We start from the raw sequence: 17326 nt of genomic DNA on the forward strand, positions 1-17326 counted from the left end.
AGACTTCTAGTGTAATGAAACTTATTCCCCACTGCAGGGTAGTCCATCAGGGTAAATGTAAATGTTATTAAAAAATGATCAGACAGAAGGGAGTTTTCAGGGAATACTGTTAAGTCTTCTATTTCCATACCATAAGTCAGAACAAGATCTAAGATATGATTAAAGTGGTGGGTGGACTCATTTACTTTTTGAGCAAAGCCGATAGTCTAATAATAGATTAAATGCAGTGTTGAGGCTGTCATTCTCAGCATCTGTGTGGATGTTAAAATCGCCCACTATAATTATCTTATCTGAGCTAAGCACTAAGTCAGACAAAAGGTCTGAAAATTCACAGAGAAACTCACAGTAACGACCAGGTGGACGATAGATAATAACAAATAAAACTGGTTTTTGGGACTTCCAATTTGGATGGACAAGACTAAGAGACAAGCTTTCAAATGAATTAAAGCTCTGTCTAGGTTTTTGATTAATTAATAAGCTGGAATGGAAGATTGCTGCTAATCCTCCGCCACGGCCCGTGCTACGAGCATTCTGACAGTTAGTGTGACTCGGGGGTGTTGACTCATTTAAACTAACATATTCATCCTGCTGTAACCAGGTTTCTGTTAGGCAGAATAAATCAATACGTTGATCAATTATTATATCATTTACCAACAGGGACTTAGAAGAGAGAGACCTAATGTTTAATAGACCACATTTAACTGTTTTAGTCTGTGGTGCAATTGAAGGTGCTATATTATTTTTTCTTTTTGAATTTTTATGCTTAAATAGATTTTTGCTGGTTATTGGTGGTCTGGGAGCAGGCACCGTCTCTACGGGGATGGGGTAATGAGGGGATGGCAGGGGGAGAGAAGCTGCAGAGAGGTGTATAAGACCACAGCTCTGCCTCCTGGTCCCAACGCTGGACAGTCACAGTTTGGAGGATCCAAGAAAATTGGCCAGATTTCTAGAAATGAGAGCTGCTCCATCTAAAGTGGGATGGATGCCGTCTCTCCTAACAAGACCAGGTTTTCCCCAGAAGCTTTGCCAATTATCAATGCAGCCCACCTCATTTTTTGGACACCACTCAGACAGCCAGCAATTCAAGGAGAACATGCGGCTAAACATGTCACTCCCGGTCTGATTGGGGAGGGGCCCAGAGAAAACAACAGAGTCCGACATTGTTTTTGCAAAGTTACACACCGATTTAATGTTAATTTTAGTGACCTCCGATTGGCGTAACCGAGTGTCATTACTGCCGACGTGAATTACAATCTTACCAAATTTACGCTTAGCCTTAGCCAGCAATTTCAAATGTCCTTCGATGTCGCCTGCTCTGGCCCCCGGAAGACAATTGACAATGGTTGCTGGTGTCGCTAACTTCACATTTCTCAAAACAGTGTCGCCAATAACCAGAGTTTGATCCTCGGCGAGTGTATCGTCGAGTGGGGAAAAACGGTTAGAGATGTGAACGGGTTGACGGTGTACACGGGGCTTCTGTTTAGGGCTACGCTTCCTCCTCACAGTCACCCAGTCAGCCTGCTTTCCCGACTGCCCGGGATCTGCCAGGGGGGAACTAACGGCGGCTAAGCTACCTTGGTCCGCACCGACTACAGGGGCCTGGCTAGCTGTAGAATTTTCCACGGTGCGGAGCTGAGTCTCCAATTCGCCTAGCCTGGCCTCCAAAGCTACGAATAAGCTGCACTTATTACAAGTACCGTTACTGCTAAAGGAGGCCGAGGAATAACTAAACATTTCACACCCAGAGCAGAAAAGTACGGGAGAGACAGGAGAAGCCGCCATGCTAAATCGGCTAAGAGCTAGTAGCTACGCAACCTAGCGGATTCCTAAAAACACACAAAGTGAATAATGTGTAAATAATTTAGAGGTGATTCAGCAGAAGGAGTGCCCCAATCAAGGCACCAAACAGGCCATGAAGCAGCACAGGCAACGCACGACAACGGTGCTAAAATAAAATAAAAATCGACTAAACACGCTGTGGAGCAGCACAGATAACGCACGACAACAGTGCTAAAAAAATAAATAAATAAATAAATAAAAACGAAAGCGTTAGCAAGCTAGTTAGCTTGCCAACGCTGATGAAAGTTAGCTGATAAAAGTGCTCCGTCGCGATGTTTCGACCGTTAGAGGTCTTCCTTAGGCGTTGGAGCACAGTAAAAAAGTTAAAAAAAAAAAAGTAAAAAGGTAAAAAAAGTAAAAAAGTCTTGAAAAAGACTGTTAGTTCAAGTCCAAAGCAGCAGGTAGCAGTCTCTGTGTAAACAGTCCCAACAGAGAGCCAAAATTCTGATGCAATCTCACTCCGAAGACCAAGTCTAAGCCCCGTTCTCTTTTTTTCATTCTTTCTTTTTAATTTTTTTAATAGTCTTATAGTTTTTAAGCTGTAACGCATAACTCACAGCTCCGTAGAACACATTGACTGTTTTTGGAGCCCATACTGTTGACCTTTTTCAAACTAGGGTAAACTGTGAAAGTGGTAATTGGCAGATGACTGTTCTTTGCCTTTGTTTGTCTCTGTGTCACAATGACTTGTTTTCCTCATTTTGTTCCATGTACTCATCGCTCATGTGATAAGCTGGTTTACTCATGAAAATGTCTGAAGGAATTTTTCCTTATTCTCACTGCAAGAGAAAGGTGATCATGTCCTTTTGTTCAGTGCTGATGTCATAATTTTCCAGTTGTTGGCTCTGCGTACAAGCTGCCCTTTTTGCAGTCTGATTCATCAGCATTGTGCACTGCCTCTCAGTAAAGGATTAGACAAAAATATACCATCCCTCCCTTTTCAGATGTGGTTGGCCTGGACTGAATCAACAAATGAATAAAACCAGGCAGAGGAGAGGGAGGGGAATTGTGGGCAATGCGTCATCGATTGTCAAGGGCTCATTTAAGCAGCTGTAGAGCAGGAGGAAAGCGAGCGATGCAGGCGGGGTGACTGACATTTTCTTCTCTCCACACCAAATTCTCTGGAAAATTCCTTCAGTGTTCAGGGTGCTACAGAGCTGGTGGACAGACATGGATAGAGTAAGGAAGGCTGATTTTTGATTCATGAACATTTTACTGAGAAAAAGCTGGTCTAAATGTTGGTTGATGACAACCTGTCTTTTTATGCATCTCATTTGTTGTGGCAGGTCTAAACTAACCCGACTGCATAAGCATGGATATTGGCTTCAGTGTACACTGACAGAAGTGATTTGAATGTTGTGCGGTGCATCTTTGATATTGTGAACTGGTCTTTGTTGTGAAGACAGACTTGGATTCTGGCCTTTGATTGCTACAAAAGAAGACACATTTAAAAAAAAAAAAAAAAGACAAAGACCCAGTGGTCATAAAACTGATCTTTTCCTCTTTGGGAGCATCTGTTCCTGGTCATCTTTCACCCTGGGGAAGGCAACAGCCTTCGGACCCCCCCACATCCCCTCTTCCTCCTCCTCAACATCATCGTTATTGTCACATTTGACGTCAGCTTCCGCTTCGCATTGCTCCTCGACCAAGTGGAAAAGGTTTCACATCCCTGGATTGCCCATCATGCACATGAAGACCTCAAAGTATGATCCCTTTTGCCTTGTTGCCTCTGTGACCAACCAGGAAGTGTTTAACATTCCTGAAAGACAGGTAAGAGAAATGGTGAATTTCATCAAAGTGCACTCCTTCAAAATAACAAAAATTATATTTGTAACGCACATAAAATTTGCACAGACTGAGCCTGCCTACTTTAGTTTCATATCTGTCAAAAATGACACAAAAAATATGTATGTATGCGTTCCATGCCAAAGCCCTGTAACAGAGTTGTTCATATGTTTAGGTATGTACAGTATTTTCCAGACTACAATTGCACCAGAATACACAACTGTTAGTAAAATGCTTCTTGAATAGGAAACACTCATATCTAAATCACACTAGAATAAGTCACACCTTTTTCCTGTATTATTAATTCTTTAATTTTTTTTTTTTTTTTTTTTGCCATTTATTCTTTCATTATTAGAGTTTATTTGGTTTACTGCTTTGATTCTTGCGAAAGTCCTATATAAATTGTCAATATTATAAGTAAGGATTAAACAACAAGAAGCCGTGCATTATACAGTTTGAATGCACGACGCAGAGTCTAAAACACCACGACGCGAAGTGGAGTATAATGCACGGCTTCGAGTTGTTTAATCCGCTTATACCATGGTCCCACACAGTGAGCTAACACACAAATATTTATTTAAGTTAACAGAACTTGATAAAATTGTGTGAGTATTTGGGACTATTTCATGCCAGTCTCAAGATATTTTGTCTCCGATGCGCTTACCGAGTCTGCGGGCTCGCGCTTCAGTGGGCCAATCACACCGCCCCCCTCTCTGCTGTATGGAGCTGCGGCCAACTCTGGCAACAGGTCCAGAAACTACGCTCGCTGTTTTGATGCGGAGCGGTCGGGCAGCCCGCAAGGATAGAATCGTTCTTCTTTCCCGTCTTCAATCTTGTCCATTTCATCCGATGTTAAATCTGTACGCCGTTGCTTTTGCTGTTCTTCTCATTTGCTCTCCTCCTCTTTCCATTGCTCAAACATTTTATTTTGGCCAAAAATATTAAAATTCACTTGGAAATCCATGCTTTATCACGTTTCTGTCATTCACCTGTCAAAACACAGCTGATCTGCGCCAACTGATTTGCACGTTGCTATGGTGACGACCAGAGCGGAGTGATTATAACAGTGACTTAACTTGCCGAACTACGTGTGCGTATACACGAAAATAATGCACACCAGTTAGACATGGAATTCTCACTGACCATGGTATAAATCAAATTATTCCGGATAGAATAACTACATTAATGTAAACTCTTAAAATGTACAAAGTGGATATATAACACATATCTGTTAATTTTTAAATAATGCACTAATTCCGAAGATTTGAACATTAACACACAGATGCCCAAAGGGATTATGGGTAAACTTAGCCTCCGCTCATACTGATTGGTTGACTAATTCATTCAATGTAAAAACCAACACAAGTGAATCAATGTAACATGTGTTGGTGTTTACAAATGTGCTTTTGTAAAATGTCATTTTTTTATTTGTGTAAAAGAAAAAAAAAGAAAGCATTTTCAAGACATTTTTACACTTTTTTTCCCCCCTTTATTTAAAACTCTGTGCCGCTCTCTGTGTCCTCGCTAAAAACAGCTGCTCCACGATGCCTTAACAACTAATGCAAACGTTGTTTTTCCACCAAAATGCAGCTAAAGTCTCTTTCTGAGAATGCAATGACTTAAAAAATGCTGATATAACTTTCTTACCTGTCACTCTGGTCTGCTTTCTGTATAAATTAACATTATCCATTCTTCGTGCTCAGTCATCGAAGCAGGGGCGAATCCAGGCAGGAAGGGGGCGTAAAACGGGAGGGATGCGGCCCCCCGCAACAATTGTTCTTTTTTTATACTACTACTAGTACTACTTATAATAATAATAATAATAATAATTATTATTATTATTTCAACTACTAAAATGTTTAGAAAGAATTTAAATGTAAGAAAGAATTTAATAGTTACATTTATTAACAATGTAGGTTAGTAATTGTAAATTTTACCATTACACTGCTTTCATCAGTTAAATATGAGGTCAAGAAAGATGTCTTTATTTTATTTCTTATAAAACAAGTATTTATACTCATTGAAGTATTTATACACATTGAAGGTGACTATAAAGTGAGTATTGGGAAAACGGGTTATCATTTTCAAGTTGAGGTGGCAGGGGGGTGTTGGCAGCTGCTGAATCTAACTAGTAATCTAACTTTGTTACTTTTAAATGTGAGTAATCAGTAAAGTAACTAACTTACTTATTCAAGGAATAATCAGTAATTGGATTACTTTTTCAAAGTAACAGCCAACAATGTGTGCCACACACATGCACAAAATCATACCCAGGCATCTTCCTGTTGTAAGAGGATAGAGTGTACATATAAATTGTCCAGTCAGAATGGATATTTGTAAAATCTCATAAGTGTTTTCATCGCTACCTCTAGCTAACATAAATGTTTTATTGCAGCAGATGTCTTTCCTATGTAATATCCCATAGACGTGTCTGCCACCTGCTGGATGGTTCATGGAGGCACCTGCTTTCACTTAAGTGTGAACTGACTAGGGCTGGGAATTGATCCGAATTTCCAGGATCGATTCGATCCGATTCGAGTCGATATCGATCTATTTACATGTTGCTGGATTGTCACTTTAAAATAAAAACTGTCTCATAGACAAAACAGCCCCATGTGTGTTTGTGATTGTATCTGTGTATGTGTAAGAGGGACACACAGAGAGAAGAGTCAAGAATTTAAAGTAATTATTTTCATAATTATTGTTCAAGTTGCTGAGTTTGGATGACAACAGCAATATCAAGGAGGGTATTCACTTTTCATCTGATGCTTCTTACTTTGTCTGCAGTTGTTCTCTTTATAATTCAGTTCTCATCAGCAAAAATAACACTCCAGACATCACCCACCCTTGTTTCACTACAGATCCTGTTTCATACCATTGCAGTGAGTTTCACCTTCTTCTAGGGCTGCATATTTGAATCAACCCAGAATAGTTTGAATAGCATCTCACTTATATTTCTTAGCATCTTTTCTGGTATTCCCCTGTCAATGCAGTCAACCAAACACTTTCTTAAGATCTACATTTGTATATATAATGTGCTCTCCATACATTTGTTCTCAGATGTTTCTTAATTGTAAATACCTGCTCTATTGTTTCTCAACTTAATCTGAATCCTGATTGTTCTTTTTGCAGTTTATCTCTAAACACCGCTCCAGAATATTTTGAAACCTGTTTGAAACATTGTTCCAAAGTCGTATCAAAATGAAAACATCAGAAGTTATGCTAAATGGGGCTTCAGTGTGTCACCAACTGTTTCCAATCAAATGCTTCAAAACGCTTGACTTGATTTGGAGTTGAACAAGCATCGTAGTGTTGTTGAATTTCATATAAAGGCTACAGTCAGTGCACAGTCTGTATGTGCACTAGCAGTGATTCTTACATTTACTTTGACTTGTGGCAGTATGAACCAAAGATATTTCATGTTTTGTGTGGTCAGCATAATTTAACTTGTAAGTTAAATCCATCCTGCATTTCAAGCCTGCAATATATTTAAATTACCAGCAAGTGATACTCGGCGTATGTCTCTCATTTCCTTTTGTCTTCTCCTCCTTCTAGGCAGGCTTTGAGGCCTTATTTCATTCATTCGACCCAAAGGTCCAGTTCCAGTACTTCAAGTCTTTCCGCAGGGTCCGGATCAACTTCAGTGACGCTCTGGCTGCGGCTGAGGCAAGACTCAGGCTGCACAAAACTAACTTCAATGGCAAAGAGATGAGGCTTTACTTTGCCCAGGTAAATCTTCTGGAATTCATCTTCTCACACATACTGCACTGGCTTTAAATAACCAAACCTCAGTGTCTCTCTGACATAACAATATTGCTGGAGGTCTTTGCAGTTGGTAGAGTTTTTAGGATATTACTTTTAAAAGTTTCTTATGTTTGCAGATGGTCCACATTGGAAGTCCTCGGCTGGAACCTCCAAAGCCAGAGAAACAGTTCTTGATATCCCCCCCTGCTTCACCTCCAGTCGGGTGGGAGCAGAGTCAGGACGCCACACCAGTTATCAATTATGACCTGCTGTGTGCTGTCTCTAAACTAGGACCAGGTATAGTGCACAATGTCACAGCCATCCATCAATTTGTCTTCACATGAATTTGAATTAATTTTGATAGGTACATACCATTTAAAAATAGAGAGAATGTTGCCAAGAAAAGCCAAAGTCACAAATCAGCTAAAAAATTTCATGTCAACCAACAAAGATGTCAGCATTTAGCCAAGACTTGGTACCATACCAACTTTATTTCTAAAGCACCTTAAACAGCCAGGGCTGACACAAAGTGCTATACACGACAAGCATAATCCAAATTAAAACACAATAAAATAAAAAAAGGAAAAAAGATAAGTTTTTAAACAAACTTTAATAATGGCCAATGAGGCAGGACTGCAGCTATCGATTATTTTAGTAATTGAGTATTCTGTCGATTATTCTGGCGATTAATCAAGTAATCGGAACAAAAGTACTTTTGTGTTTTTGAACAACATCAATAATCCAGGGCTTTTCCTAAGCAGTGGCACAGCGTCACTGCGCCACCACACATATTGTCAAATTTAGTGTATCCTTTTCTGTTTTCCTGGGTAATTATTTATTTTTTCACATCTACTAGTTTTGAATCTTTCACAGTGTCAGCTCAGCACTCCCCTGACACCGGACCGTAAGCGCAGGCGGTCGGTGTAATCCTGCACGTGAACGTGAACACGGCCTGTGAAAAACTGGTCTCTGGAGTGCAGCTTTTCCACAAAAGCCATACTGATAAATCTGCTCTGCACCTTGTAGATGAAAACTTGACTTAAAGTGCATGTAGAGCTGAGCGCAGTCAGCGGACCAAACTGTATTGTTTTTTTTAAATAGACAAACACACTGCTTCGCTTTAAATGTGCAGTAAGCTTTTTCAGATGATAAGCATGGACCCTCTTTTAAGTTGTTATTTTACTCTGTGTCGCATTGGAAATCTGTAGCTTTTGGTGCTACATTGATTGGCTCTTACGCGGCTTATGCGCATGCTCTAGTCTTCTGTTTTTTTTCTGGGGACGTTACAGCACCACACACATGGCATATGTACTACAACATTAAACGGAGCTTCGAGGGACAGATTTTGCCCCGAACATTTTTTGTAATCGAATTATTCGAGTTACTTCGGCTAATCGTTTCAGCCCTACAATGAGAGTCCTTCTCTAACACCCAGAGGCAAACTGTTACACAGTTTTGGGAGCAACAACAGAAAAAGCCCCGTCTCCCCTGAGCTTTCTTTTCGACCTAGGCACTAGCAGGAACAGCTGGTCAGCTGACCTGAGAAATCGAATAGGTATATATGGATGAAGAAGCCCAGAGAGGTATGATGGAGCTAAACCATGGAGGGACTTAAAAACAAACATAAGAATTTTGAAATGAACCCGAAAATGAACCGGCAGCCAGGACAGGAGTCATATGCTCCCTCCTCCGAGCCCCTGTCAAAAGTCGCAGCATTCTGGACCAACTGCAGACGGGAGAGAAGCGACTGATTTAATCCCACATAGAGCAAATTGCAGAAATCCATACGAGATGGCACAAAAGCATGAATAACCATCTCAAAATGTTGCCTGGAAAGAAAAGGTTTCACTGTTGCCAAACACCTCAAATGATAAAAACCAGTTTTCACCACTGCTGCAGTTTGACTGTCCATTTGAAGATCGCCATCCATCTTAAAACCAAGATTAAGAATAACAGGTTTAAAATGTGCTTCTGGAGGTCCCATTTGACAGAGGAGGGCTCACAAAAACAACTAGATCCAAAAGCTGCCACCTGTTTTCTTTTCATTAAAACTTAGGAAATTCAAGGCAAGTGAGGCTTTAATATCCTCTAAACATGCCAGGAGCTGTTTCAACGACTGACCATCCCTCTGAGTCACGGGCAAACAAAGCTGGCAATCATCTCCATAGCAATGGAATAAAATCCCATGTCTTCTAAAAATAGTCCCCAGAGGCAATAAATATAGAGAAAAGCAAAGGTCCCAAAATAGAGCCCTGTGGAACACCACATGACAAAGGTACAAAAGAAGATTCGAAGCCACCGATATTCACAGAAAACTTCCTATCTGTCAAATAGGACCGGAACCACTCAAGCACAGTACTACCAATGCTCACAAAGTCATGTAGTCAAGCTAATAAAATACAGTGATCAGCTGTATCGAAGAAACCATTAAATTGAGCAAAACCAAGATAACACAGTTCCCAGCGTCACATATGAGAAGCATGTCATTAAAAACTTTAACGCAGACTCTGTACTATGAAATGGCTTGGTAGATGTTGAATATGATTAACCCAGTGGGCCACTTTGTAAAAAGCACAGCATAAGATTCCTGAACCGGCATGCTTTCTTGAAACAACCATTTTAGTCCATTATTAAATAATGGGATTGATGCAAAATGGAGAAGTAGGAGATAGGAAACCTTTCCAGAGTTAGTAGGAATTCTGATTTCTGGTGGGGTTTTCAGTGATGTTTTTTCTGAGTTGGACATCAGAAATGCCAAGTCCCCAGTTGCCATCAAATGTAGGTAGCATAACACATGCAGGTTAGGTGGATTGGAAACTTTATAATTGCCCAGGGCTCCCTTGCAAAAGAGATCCTGTTCTCAGTGGGACTAACCTGGTTAAATAAAGGTTAAATTGAAATGAAATAAGTTCCCTTCTCTGTTGTCTGGCAGAATTGACTCTATACACAGGAGTGTCCATGTTATAAATGTTTGTAAAAGCAGTCTTGTCTGATCACCTGTCAAGCAAACAAGGGTGCCTTTGAACCATTAATTGTGGCTAGTCTCTGGAACATAGTCCATAGTCAACAGTAATATTACAGCACCAGACCTGCCAACGTGTACACATTTTTTTGTACCAGGCATGCATTTTGACATCAAAACAGGCTGGTATAAATTTTCACTCAAAAGTACACAAAAAGCTTAAGTAAGTTATTGAGCAATTGTGCTGCACGTCAATCTACGCCAACAAGGGAGAAGAAGCGGTCAACCAATCACAGAACTGTATTCTATCCCTACAGCTAGTGTGATGCCAAGCTGTCCAGAGCCCCATTAACAATGGCTTCTCACTGTTGTTGTCTGTGTCTGTCCTTTGATCATTTATTAGATACCTGAGGTAATGGGTAGTGATCGACAGATATGGATTTTTTAATAGCCGATACCGATATTTAAAGAGCAGGGCAGCAGCTGGCACACCAATTCATCCTTCGCATGAGGACACCTGTGTGCTCCATCTTCTGTCGTCAGGACGCTGTACCATGCAATATTTCTGTTTGACCAACAGTAAATTGTTTAAACAGATGAAGCAGACTTGCTCAGTTCAGCACATTGCTAACTACAAACTTGATTTTCTCACTGAAAGACTGCAGCAAATGTCATTCTATAGACAATAAATATTTTATCTGCTATAAAGAGCAGCAAAAATTAAATATACTGAGCTTTGATGCAGGGAGGCGCCTCAACATTGTTCCAGAGCTACATTAAATTGGGTAACTGTCTCTGTCTGTGGTGTGTCAGGGTTTGATTTATTCATTTTATATACCTGCTTACTCCAGTCAAGGGCCACGGGGGACAGGTGTGCCCACTGTTGTTAATTTAACTTAATTTAAATTAACTGTTGGAAAGGGCTATATAAATAAATAAATATTGATTGATTGATAGTAATCTTATCAAACAAACATTTAGGTTGTGATATCAATTTTGGGTAAAGGCAAAGAAAAGGTGAAAATGTGGGGGAAAATACAAATACCACACATATTAATGATAAAGATCAACTTTATTTATCCTGAATGAAATTATTTTGATAGAGTACAGAAACAGCAAACAGCAGTTAGTTAAATACAGAATAATCAAAGTGTTAGTAGTTAAATAGAAATAAAAAAACCACGGTGGTCCCAATCTACGACTGAAAGTGCTCTGAGAGGACATCAGTGTGATATGCAAGGGGAGGGAGGTGTTGTCCAGGATACTGAGCAGCTTCCTCTGTATCCTCCTCTCTGACATCTCCACCACATCTCAACCCTCAGGACAGAGCCAGCTCTCCTGATGAGCTTGTGGAGTCTGTTTTTGTCATCTGCCTTCAGCCTATTGCCCCAGCACGCTACAGAGTAGAAGATGATGTTGGAGACCACCAAGTGATAAAACATCTGCAGCATGTTTCTGCAGACATTGAAAGATCTGAGCCTCCTGAGGAAGTACAGTCGGCTCTGACCTTTCTTATACACAGCATCTGTGTTTACAGTTGGGGGGGTAGGCATCAAAAAAACCTCCAGAATGCATACCCGGACATCAAAATCCACAGATGGTTTTTTTTTTGGGGGGGGGCTTTCAGCAGTCCCTGGACCCCCTGTCGACCACTTTCACCAAAAAAGAACTCCTCGTTTTCAGATCCTGGCTATGGGCCTGGTTGCTGTTGTTTCGGCCCTTCAGGAAGCCTCAGAATGCCCTATTTTGACTTCAAATTTTCAAAAGGTCCACATCCCCCCTGCTCGGTCACTCCACTCCGTCACATCTGGTGTTGCACCCTTATTAATTTTTCCTAGAAAAATCCCAGATACACTACCATGTGTTGTCGTATTTGGAAGTATTTAGGGGTCCTATGACTTAACCTCCTGTGCAGTTTATATGCTGAAAAATCACATAGTTCAGACCAGTCTCACAAACTGAGAGCTGTGATGATGTTTCTGTATGTGTGTGTGATTCCCAGGTGAGAAATATGAGCTCCACACAGCCACACCCACGACCCCCAGCGTGGTCGTACATGTGTGTGAAGACGAACATGGCAAGAACTCAGCCGCTGAAGTCAGTGATCAAGATGACAGGCCCCACCCACAGCGTCTGAAGATCATCCAAACACGACGTCCTGACTACACCCCCAGTGTTGAGCAATGAGAAATATTTCCCCCTGCAGTGATTGTTCAAGAATCCAACCTGCTCCGAGCATGTTTTAGGGCATTAAAAATGCACCCAGTGGTGCCTGGTTGTCCTGTAGACGAGCATTTCATACGACTGTGATAGCAAACATTGTTTTCAATGCTGCATTCGGGTACTGTGGGAAAGACAGAAGATAAGAATAATTACCATTAACTCTTAGTTGATGCAAAGTGCTTGGTGATGGACCTTAGGTTCTCCGACATCCTGAGTTCTGCCATCATGGAAGTACTCCTTTTTTTTTTCTTTTTTTTTTATCACAATGATGGAACATTTGGCTGTTTGCCACTTTGCTGTGAATGAACATCCACATGCACAAACATTCAACCGTTTGGAAACACCAGTCTTGACTGCAAGAAAAGTGGGGGTTTTTTTGGTGGTGTATTTTTTTCCCCACCTTGAAGTAATCAGTAATCGGCTCATGGTTTATCCTTTTTTGGGGGGGTGGCGTTTCAGTTATTTTTTTAGTTGTCTGTTCATGTGGATATTTAAAGTGTTGAAGTCATTGATATGTAAATTTATTCATAAACGTGTTTAGTCATGTAGTTTTGTTGTAATGACAAGAACTGACAAACGCATTTCAATCTGGACTTCAGTCCCTGTTTCCAAACTTTTGAACAGTATATGTCATCAAGAATGTGTGCAAAATGAAGTTGAAGGGAAACTGAAAGTAATCCTCATGAGTTGAATGCAGCATCACTGTGAGAAGTTGCCTTTATCATCATCATTTCACATTTTGACATTAATGGACAGGCTGAACAAATGAGAAAATGTGTGTTTGAGTGGTGGGTCCTAACCCTTTGCTCCTCACTGGAAGAGAAGGTTGAGTATTTGCTTGGGTGCTGCGTGTGTTGAATAAGTTTAGCAAGCTGTAGACCTCTACTGTAAACTCAACTAGGTGATTTTTTTTTGTTGTTGTTGTTTGTTCCGCTCGATTTGGTTTGGCGGTGCAGCCAGATCAGAGCTCAGAGGACAGTTGCTCTTTTGCGGTGGCCTCTTCAGTAAATCAAAGTTCACCTAAGTCGATGTATTTGACACCAACACAGTGCTACCACGACAGCAGTTTGACTTTGGTCATGTCCTCTGTGTTTTCATGTCATGCAATTGTTTGACATTTAAAGGACTTGAATTGCAGTGGTAACATGAAAACGAGCACAGGGATTTCGACATCACAAGGAAGATTGGAAATGTGTGTGTTTGGGGCAGGGTGTCTTCTCCGCTTAAATCTTTAGGGAAAATGTTTTCCCTATTTTGTCCCTTATTTTTCACAATAGGATTGTTGGTCTTAAACAGTGGTGGGCACAGTTCTGCTAAACGCTAATTATTGATGCTAACTTTTTTGTTAGAGGATTAGCTTTTCAGCTAACTTCAAAAGCTATCGGTGGACCAATTAGCTTCCAATAAATTCAATTTCGATAACTTTTAGACCGCTAACATTTTTTTTTACATAGTTGGTAATGGTGAAAAACATTCGTAAACCTTGTTGGCTCCTATCTGCAATGTATTTTGCAGCAGTGAGGCACCTAAGAGGAGCTGAGCTCAACTCTACCCAAGCAGAAAACTGGCTTCCAGGCTGCTACAGGAGAAAGGAAAAAAACAAAAGTCATTACTTTTTACAGCATATAGAGCAGTCGAGCTATGAGGCCAAAGTCCTCAAAAGGAAAGCAGGTTTGACTTATAGTTTTGATTTATAAACCAAATTAATGCGGATAGTTTAACGACGTTGTCAACTCTGTCATTTGTACAAAGTGAAAATATAATGCATATCTTTTAATTTTAAAAGAATGCACTAATTCTGAAGTTTTGATCATATTAACACACACAGATGCCAAACTGCATTATGGGTAAACTGAGCCTGTGATCACTGATTGGTTGATTCATTTAAACAACACAAAACTTAACGTGTGTGTTGGTTTTTACCAATGTGTATTTGTAAAATGTCTTTTTTTTTTTCTTTTTTTTTTTCTTCATTCGTTAAAAAAGCCATTTGCAAAACTGAAAATTCTGTTTAGTTGTGATTCGGCCAGGCAGCAACAACCATGTGATATAACCAGGTGTCATTCACATTGCCATCGGCAGTGTTCTATGCATTTTGACCCATCTACTAGATGGCATATTACATACTGGCATATTATGTAACTATGCTTTTGACTTTTTTACTCTTTTGATATGCTTTGTAATATTTTAATTAATTTTATTTTGCTTTCTGAATTGTTTTGTGTGAAGCACCTTCAAGCAGCTCTGTTGTGGTTTGTGTTATATAAAGTGAATGAATTGAATTGAAATTGAGTCTGTTTAAGCATAATGCAGTTTGGCATCTCTGTGTGTTAATATGTTCAAAACTTCAGAATTAGTGCATTATTTTAAATTAAAAGATATGTGTTATAGTTTCATTTTGCACAAATGACAGATTTGACATTAATGTAGTTAAACTATCCGTATTAATTTGGTTAATAAATCAAATCTGCTTTCCTTTTCAAGACATCTCCCTCATGGCTGGACCAGCTTATGCTGTCGAGGTAAATGACACTTCCTTATAGCGGTGAGCAGGGTGCACAAAGACAGAAGCGCTGACTCATTGGCTGTGTTTGGGTTTGTGATTGCCTTCGATTCTGTCAGAAGCGCTGGCAGTGTTTAAACTAAAAATCGACTTGTCAGTAGCTGAGAGTGTACCAGAGACAATACTGAAAGTTATTGATTAGCTGTAGCTTCCGATAAGTTTTTTTGGTGGTTTATCGGTTTAGTGTTATAAAAGATAACTTCAATTAGCTGATTAGCAGTTATCGAAGCTAACTTTTTGGTTAGCGGTGCGCACCACTGGTTTTAAATGCAGGTCATACGCATTGTTAATATGCATACTTTACATACATAACTTATACTGTTTGTGGGCTAAATATGAAAAATAAAAATGCACTGACATAGTGTTTGAAAGAAACTGCGGAGTCTTTCTACAACCCCATGCGGGATGAAAACAACAAATGTTCTTATTCAATCTCTAACTCAGAGCCCAAACTGGCTTGTTGGCCCATCTGAGATTAGTTTTGTTTTACAAAGAGATGCAAGCAAGCTGTGCCTCATGTGGAGAGTAGCCTCACAATGATATTGAATAGATTATTCCTTCTCTGTGTGTGTGTGTGTGAGAGAGAGAGAGATCTGCTACACTGACTCTGAAAACCTAACAGCTGTGTCACATGAACACAGTCCACAAACATGATGGAATGCACTTTTCTTCCATTAAAATTAGAAATACTGTAGATAGAACAAGAGCTTTGTTGTATCAGGTCACATCATCACATGTTCACTGAAACAGGTGGCTGCTTCTCGTGTACAAAGTAAAACTGACACCGTAAACTACACCACGAGCTAAATGAGCCCTTTACTGTAACAAATACAGCAACTTAATATTGTCAGATTTGTCATGACATTAAGTATCTTTACTTATTTCTCATTTTTAATTTAAAAAAAAATAGCAAAATGTTTTTGCTTAATGTGTCTTTAACTCCACCTGGGAGTTTTTCTCCCCCCTTCATTAGTCATTATGTGAATTCTAACAGATCTGAACTGAGCAGAACTGCAGCTCAGTTTTTTCATTGCAAATGCTGTAACATCACTATGAAAAGTATTCAGTTCAATTTATTTATGTAGCACCAAATCACAATGAGGTGCATCTCAAAGCTAAGCAACATTGAAATATTGTTTTAATTTCCTTGTTTGCATTTTCTGCAACAGTTGTAGCAATGTCACAATTATAATTTCACATGTAAATGCATGTAACTGCAAAACTTAGCTTTGTTTGACTACTTTTAAAGTGCAAATGATGTTACTGTGTTAAGAGTGCCTATATACATAGGCTGGTAACATTGGGTGTCAGAGTTTTGACTGACAGTTTTGACTCACATGACATGATGTCATGGCACCACATGTCTAGTGATGGTGCAGTGGTCATACTGCACATCATGCACATGTCAATGCGGTGGGTTGTTGGATGTGTAGTTTTACATCCTGAAAAGTTTCAAAGTGACAGGACAGTGACATATGAATGCAAAACTCGAGCTGAAATCTGATATGTGTGCATTTCTTGGACATACAGAAAGTAGAAAAATATGTGATGAACAAAGTCAAGAACTGGACTGAAAGTAATGTCCACCTCATGTCTGTCACACAAGCTTGAGCGTACACACAGTGTGTAGACCCCACCCTTCATGATTTTATATTATAATTATGGTTGTCAAAATAACATGCTAATTTAGAGCCTATATCAATTTTTTTTTTTTTTTTTTATTGATCTTATCAGTGCCAGGCCAGAAATATTTTTTTAGTCATGCCAAAACAAACAAAAAAAATACCACCAAATATCATCATTCTGGAAATCAAAATTGACAATTTCACCTTATTGTCAGAAAGGTGAGGGATGAAGAGCTGTGTTCATTTATTTTATTTTTTTCTGTTGTCCTACTGTACATGTAAGTCAAACACCTGTTAATTACTTTTCCCATAGAAATGGGAGGTGTGTTGTAGGAAGATGGTGGTCTAGTGGTTAAGCGACTGGAAAATCTCCTTGGGCAAAGTCCTTTATCTTCAAGTTGCTCCCGGTGTGTAGTGAGCACCTTGCATGGCAACACCCTGACATTAGTGTGTATGGGTGAATGTGAGGCATCACTGTAAATTGCTTTGACCTTCCGATTCAGATGGAAATAAAATACAGTCCAAATAACTTGGTTTCATAGCTGTCATATGTAATGAAATTACATGCCTCGCAACGGGGCACCA

The 17326-nt window shown here is 39.8% G+C and overlaps 1 protein-coding gene across 3 annotated transcripts in view; it reads left to right on the forward strand.

The window, feature by feature from the left end:
- LOC117513566 (calcipressin-1-like) overlaps positions 1 to 13216 on the forward strand; it is a 45482-nt gene extending 32266 nt beyond the window's left edge. For 2 of the 3 annotated variants that reach the window (XM_034173731.1, XM_034173739.1), the window contains exons 3-5: positions 7180 to 7353; positions 7506 to 7665; positions 12333 to 13216. In XM_034173731.1, coding sequence (XP_034029622.1) covers positions 7180 to 7353; positions 7506 to 7665; positions 12333 to 12517 — 519 coding nt within the window. In that variant the 3' untranslated portion in view covers positions 12518 to 13216. Of the gene's footprint in view, positions 1 to 2792; positions 3019 to 3125; positions 3610 to 7179; positions 7354 to 7505; positions 7666 to 12332 lie in introns of those variants that run through there. The other variant, XM_034173747.1, reaches the window with a different exon arrangement.
- The last annotated feature ends 4110 nt before the right edge of the window (positions 13217 to 17326 follow it).

This window comes from Thalassophryne amazonica, chromosome 1, assembly GCF_902500255.1.
Source record: "Thalassophryne amazonica chromosome 1, fThaAma1.1, whole genome shotgun sequence".
Taxonomy (NCBI): Eukaryota; Metazoa; Chordata; class Actinopteri; order Batrachoidiformes; family Batrachoididae; genus Thalassophryne; species Thalassophryne amazonica.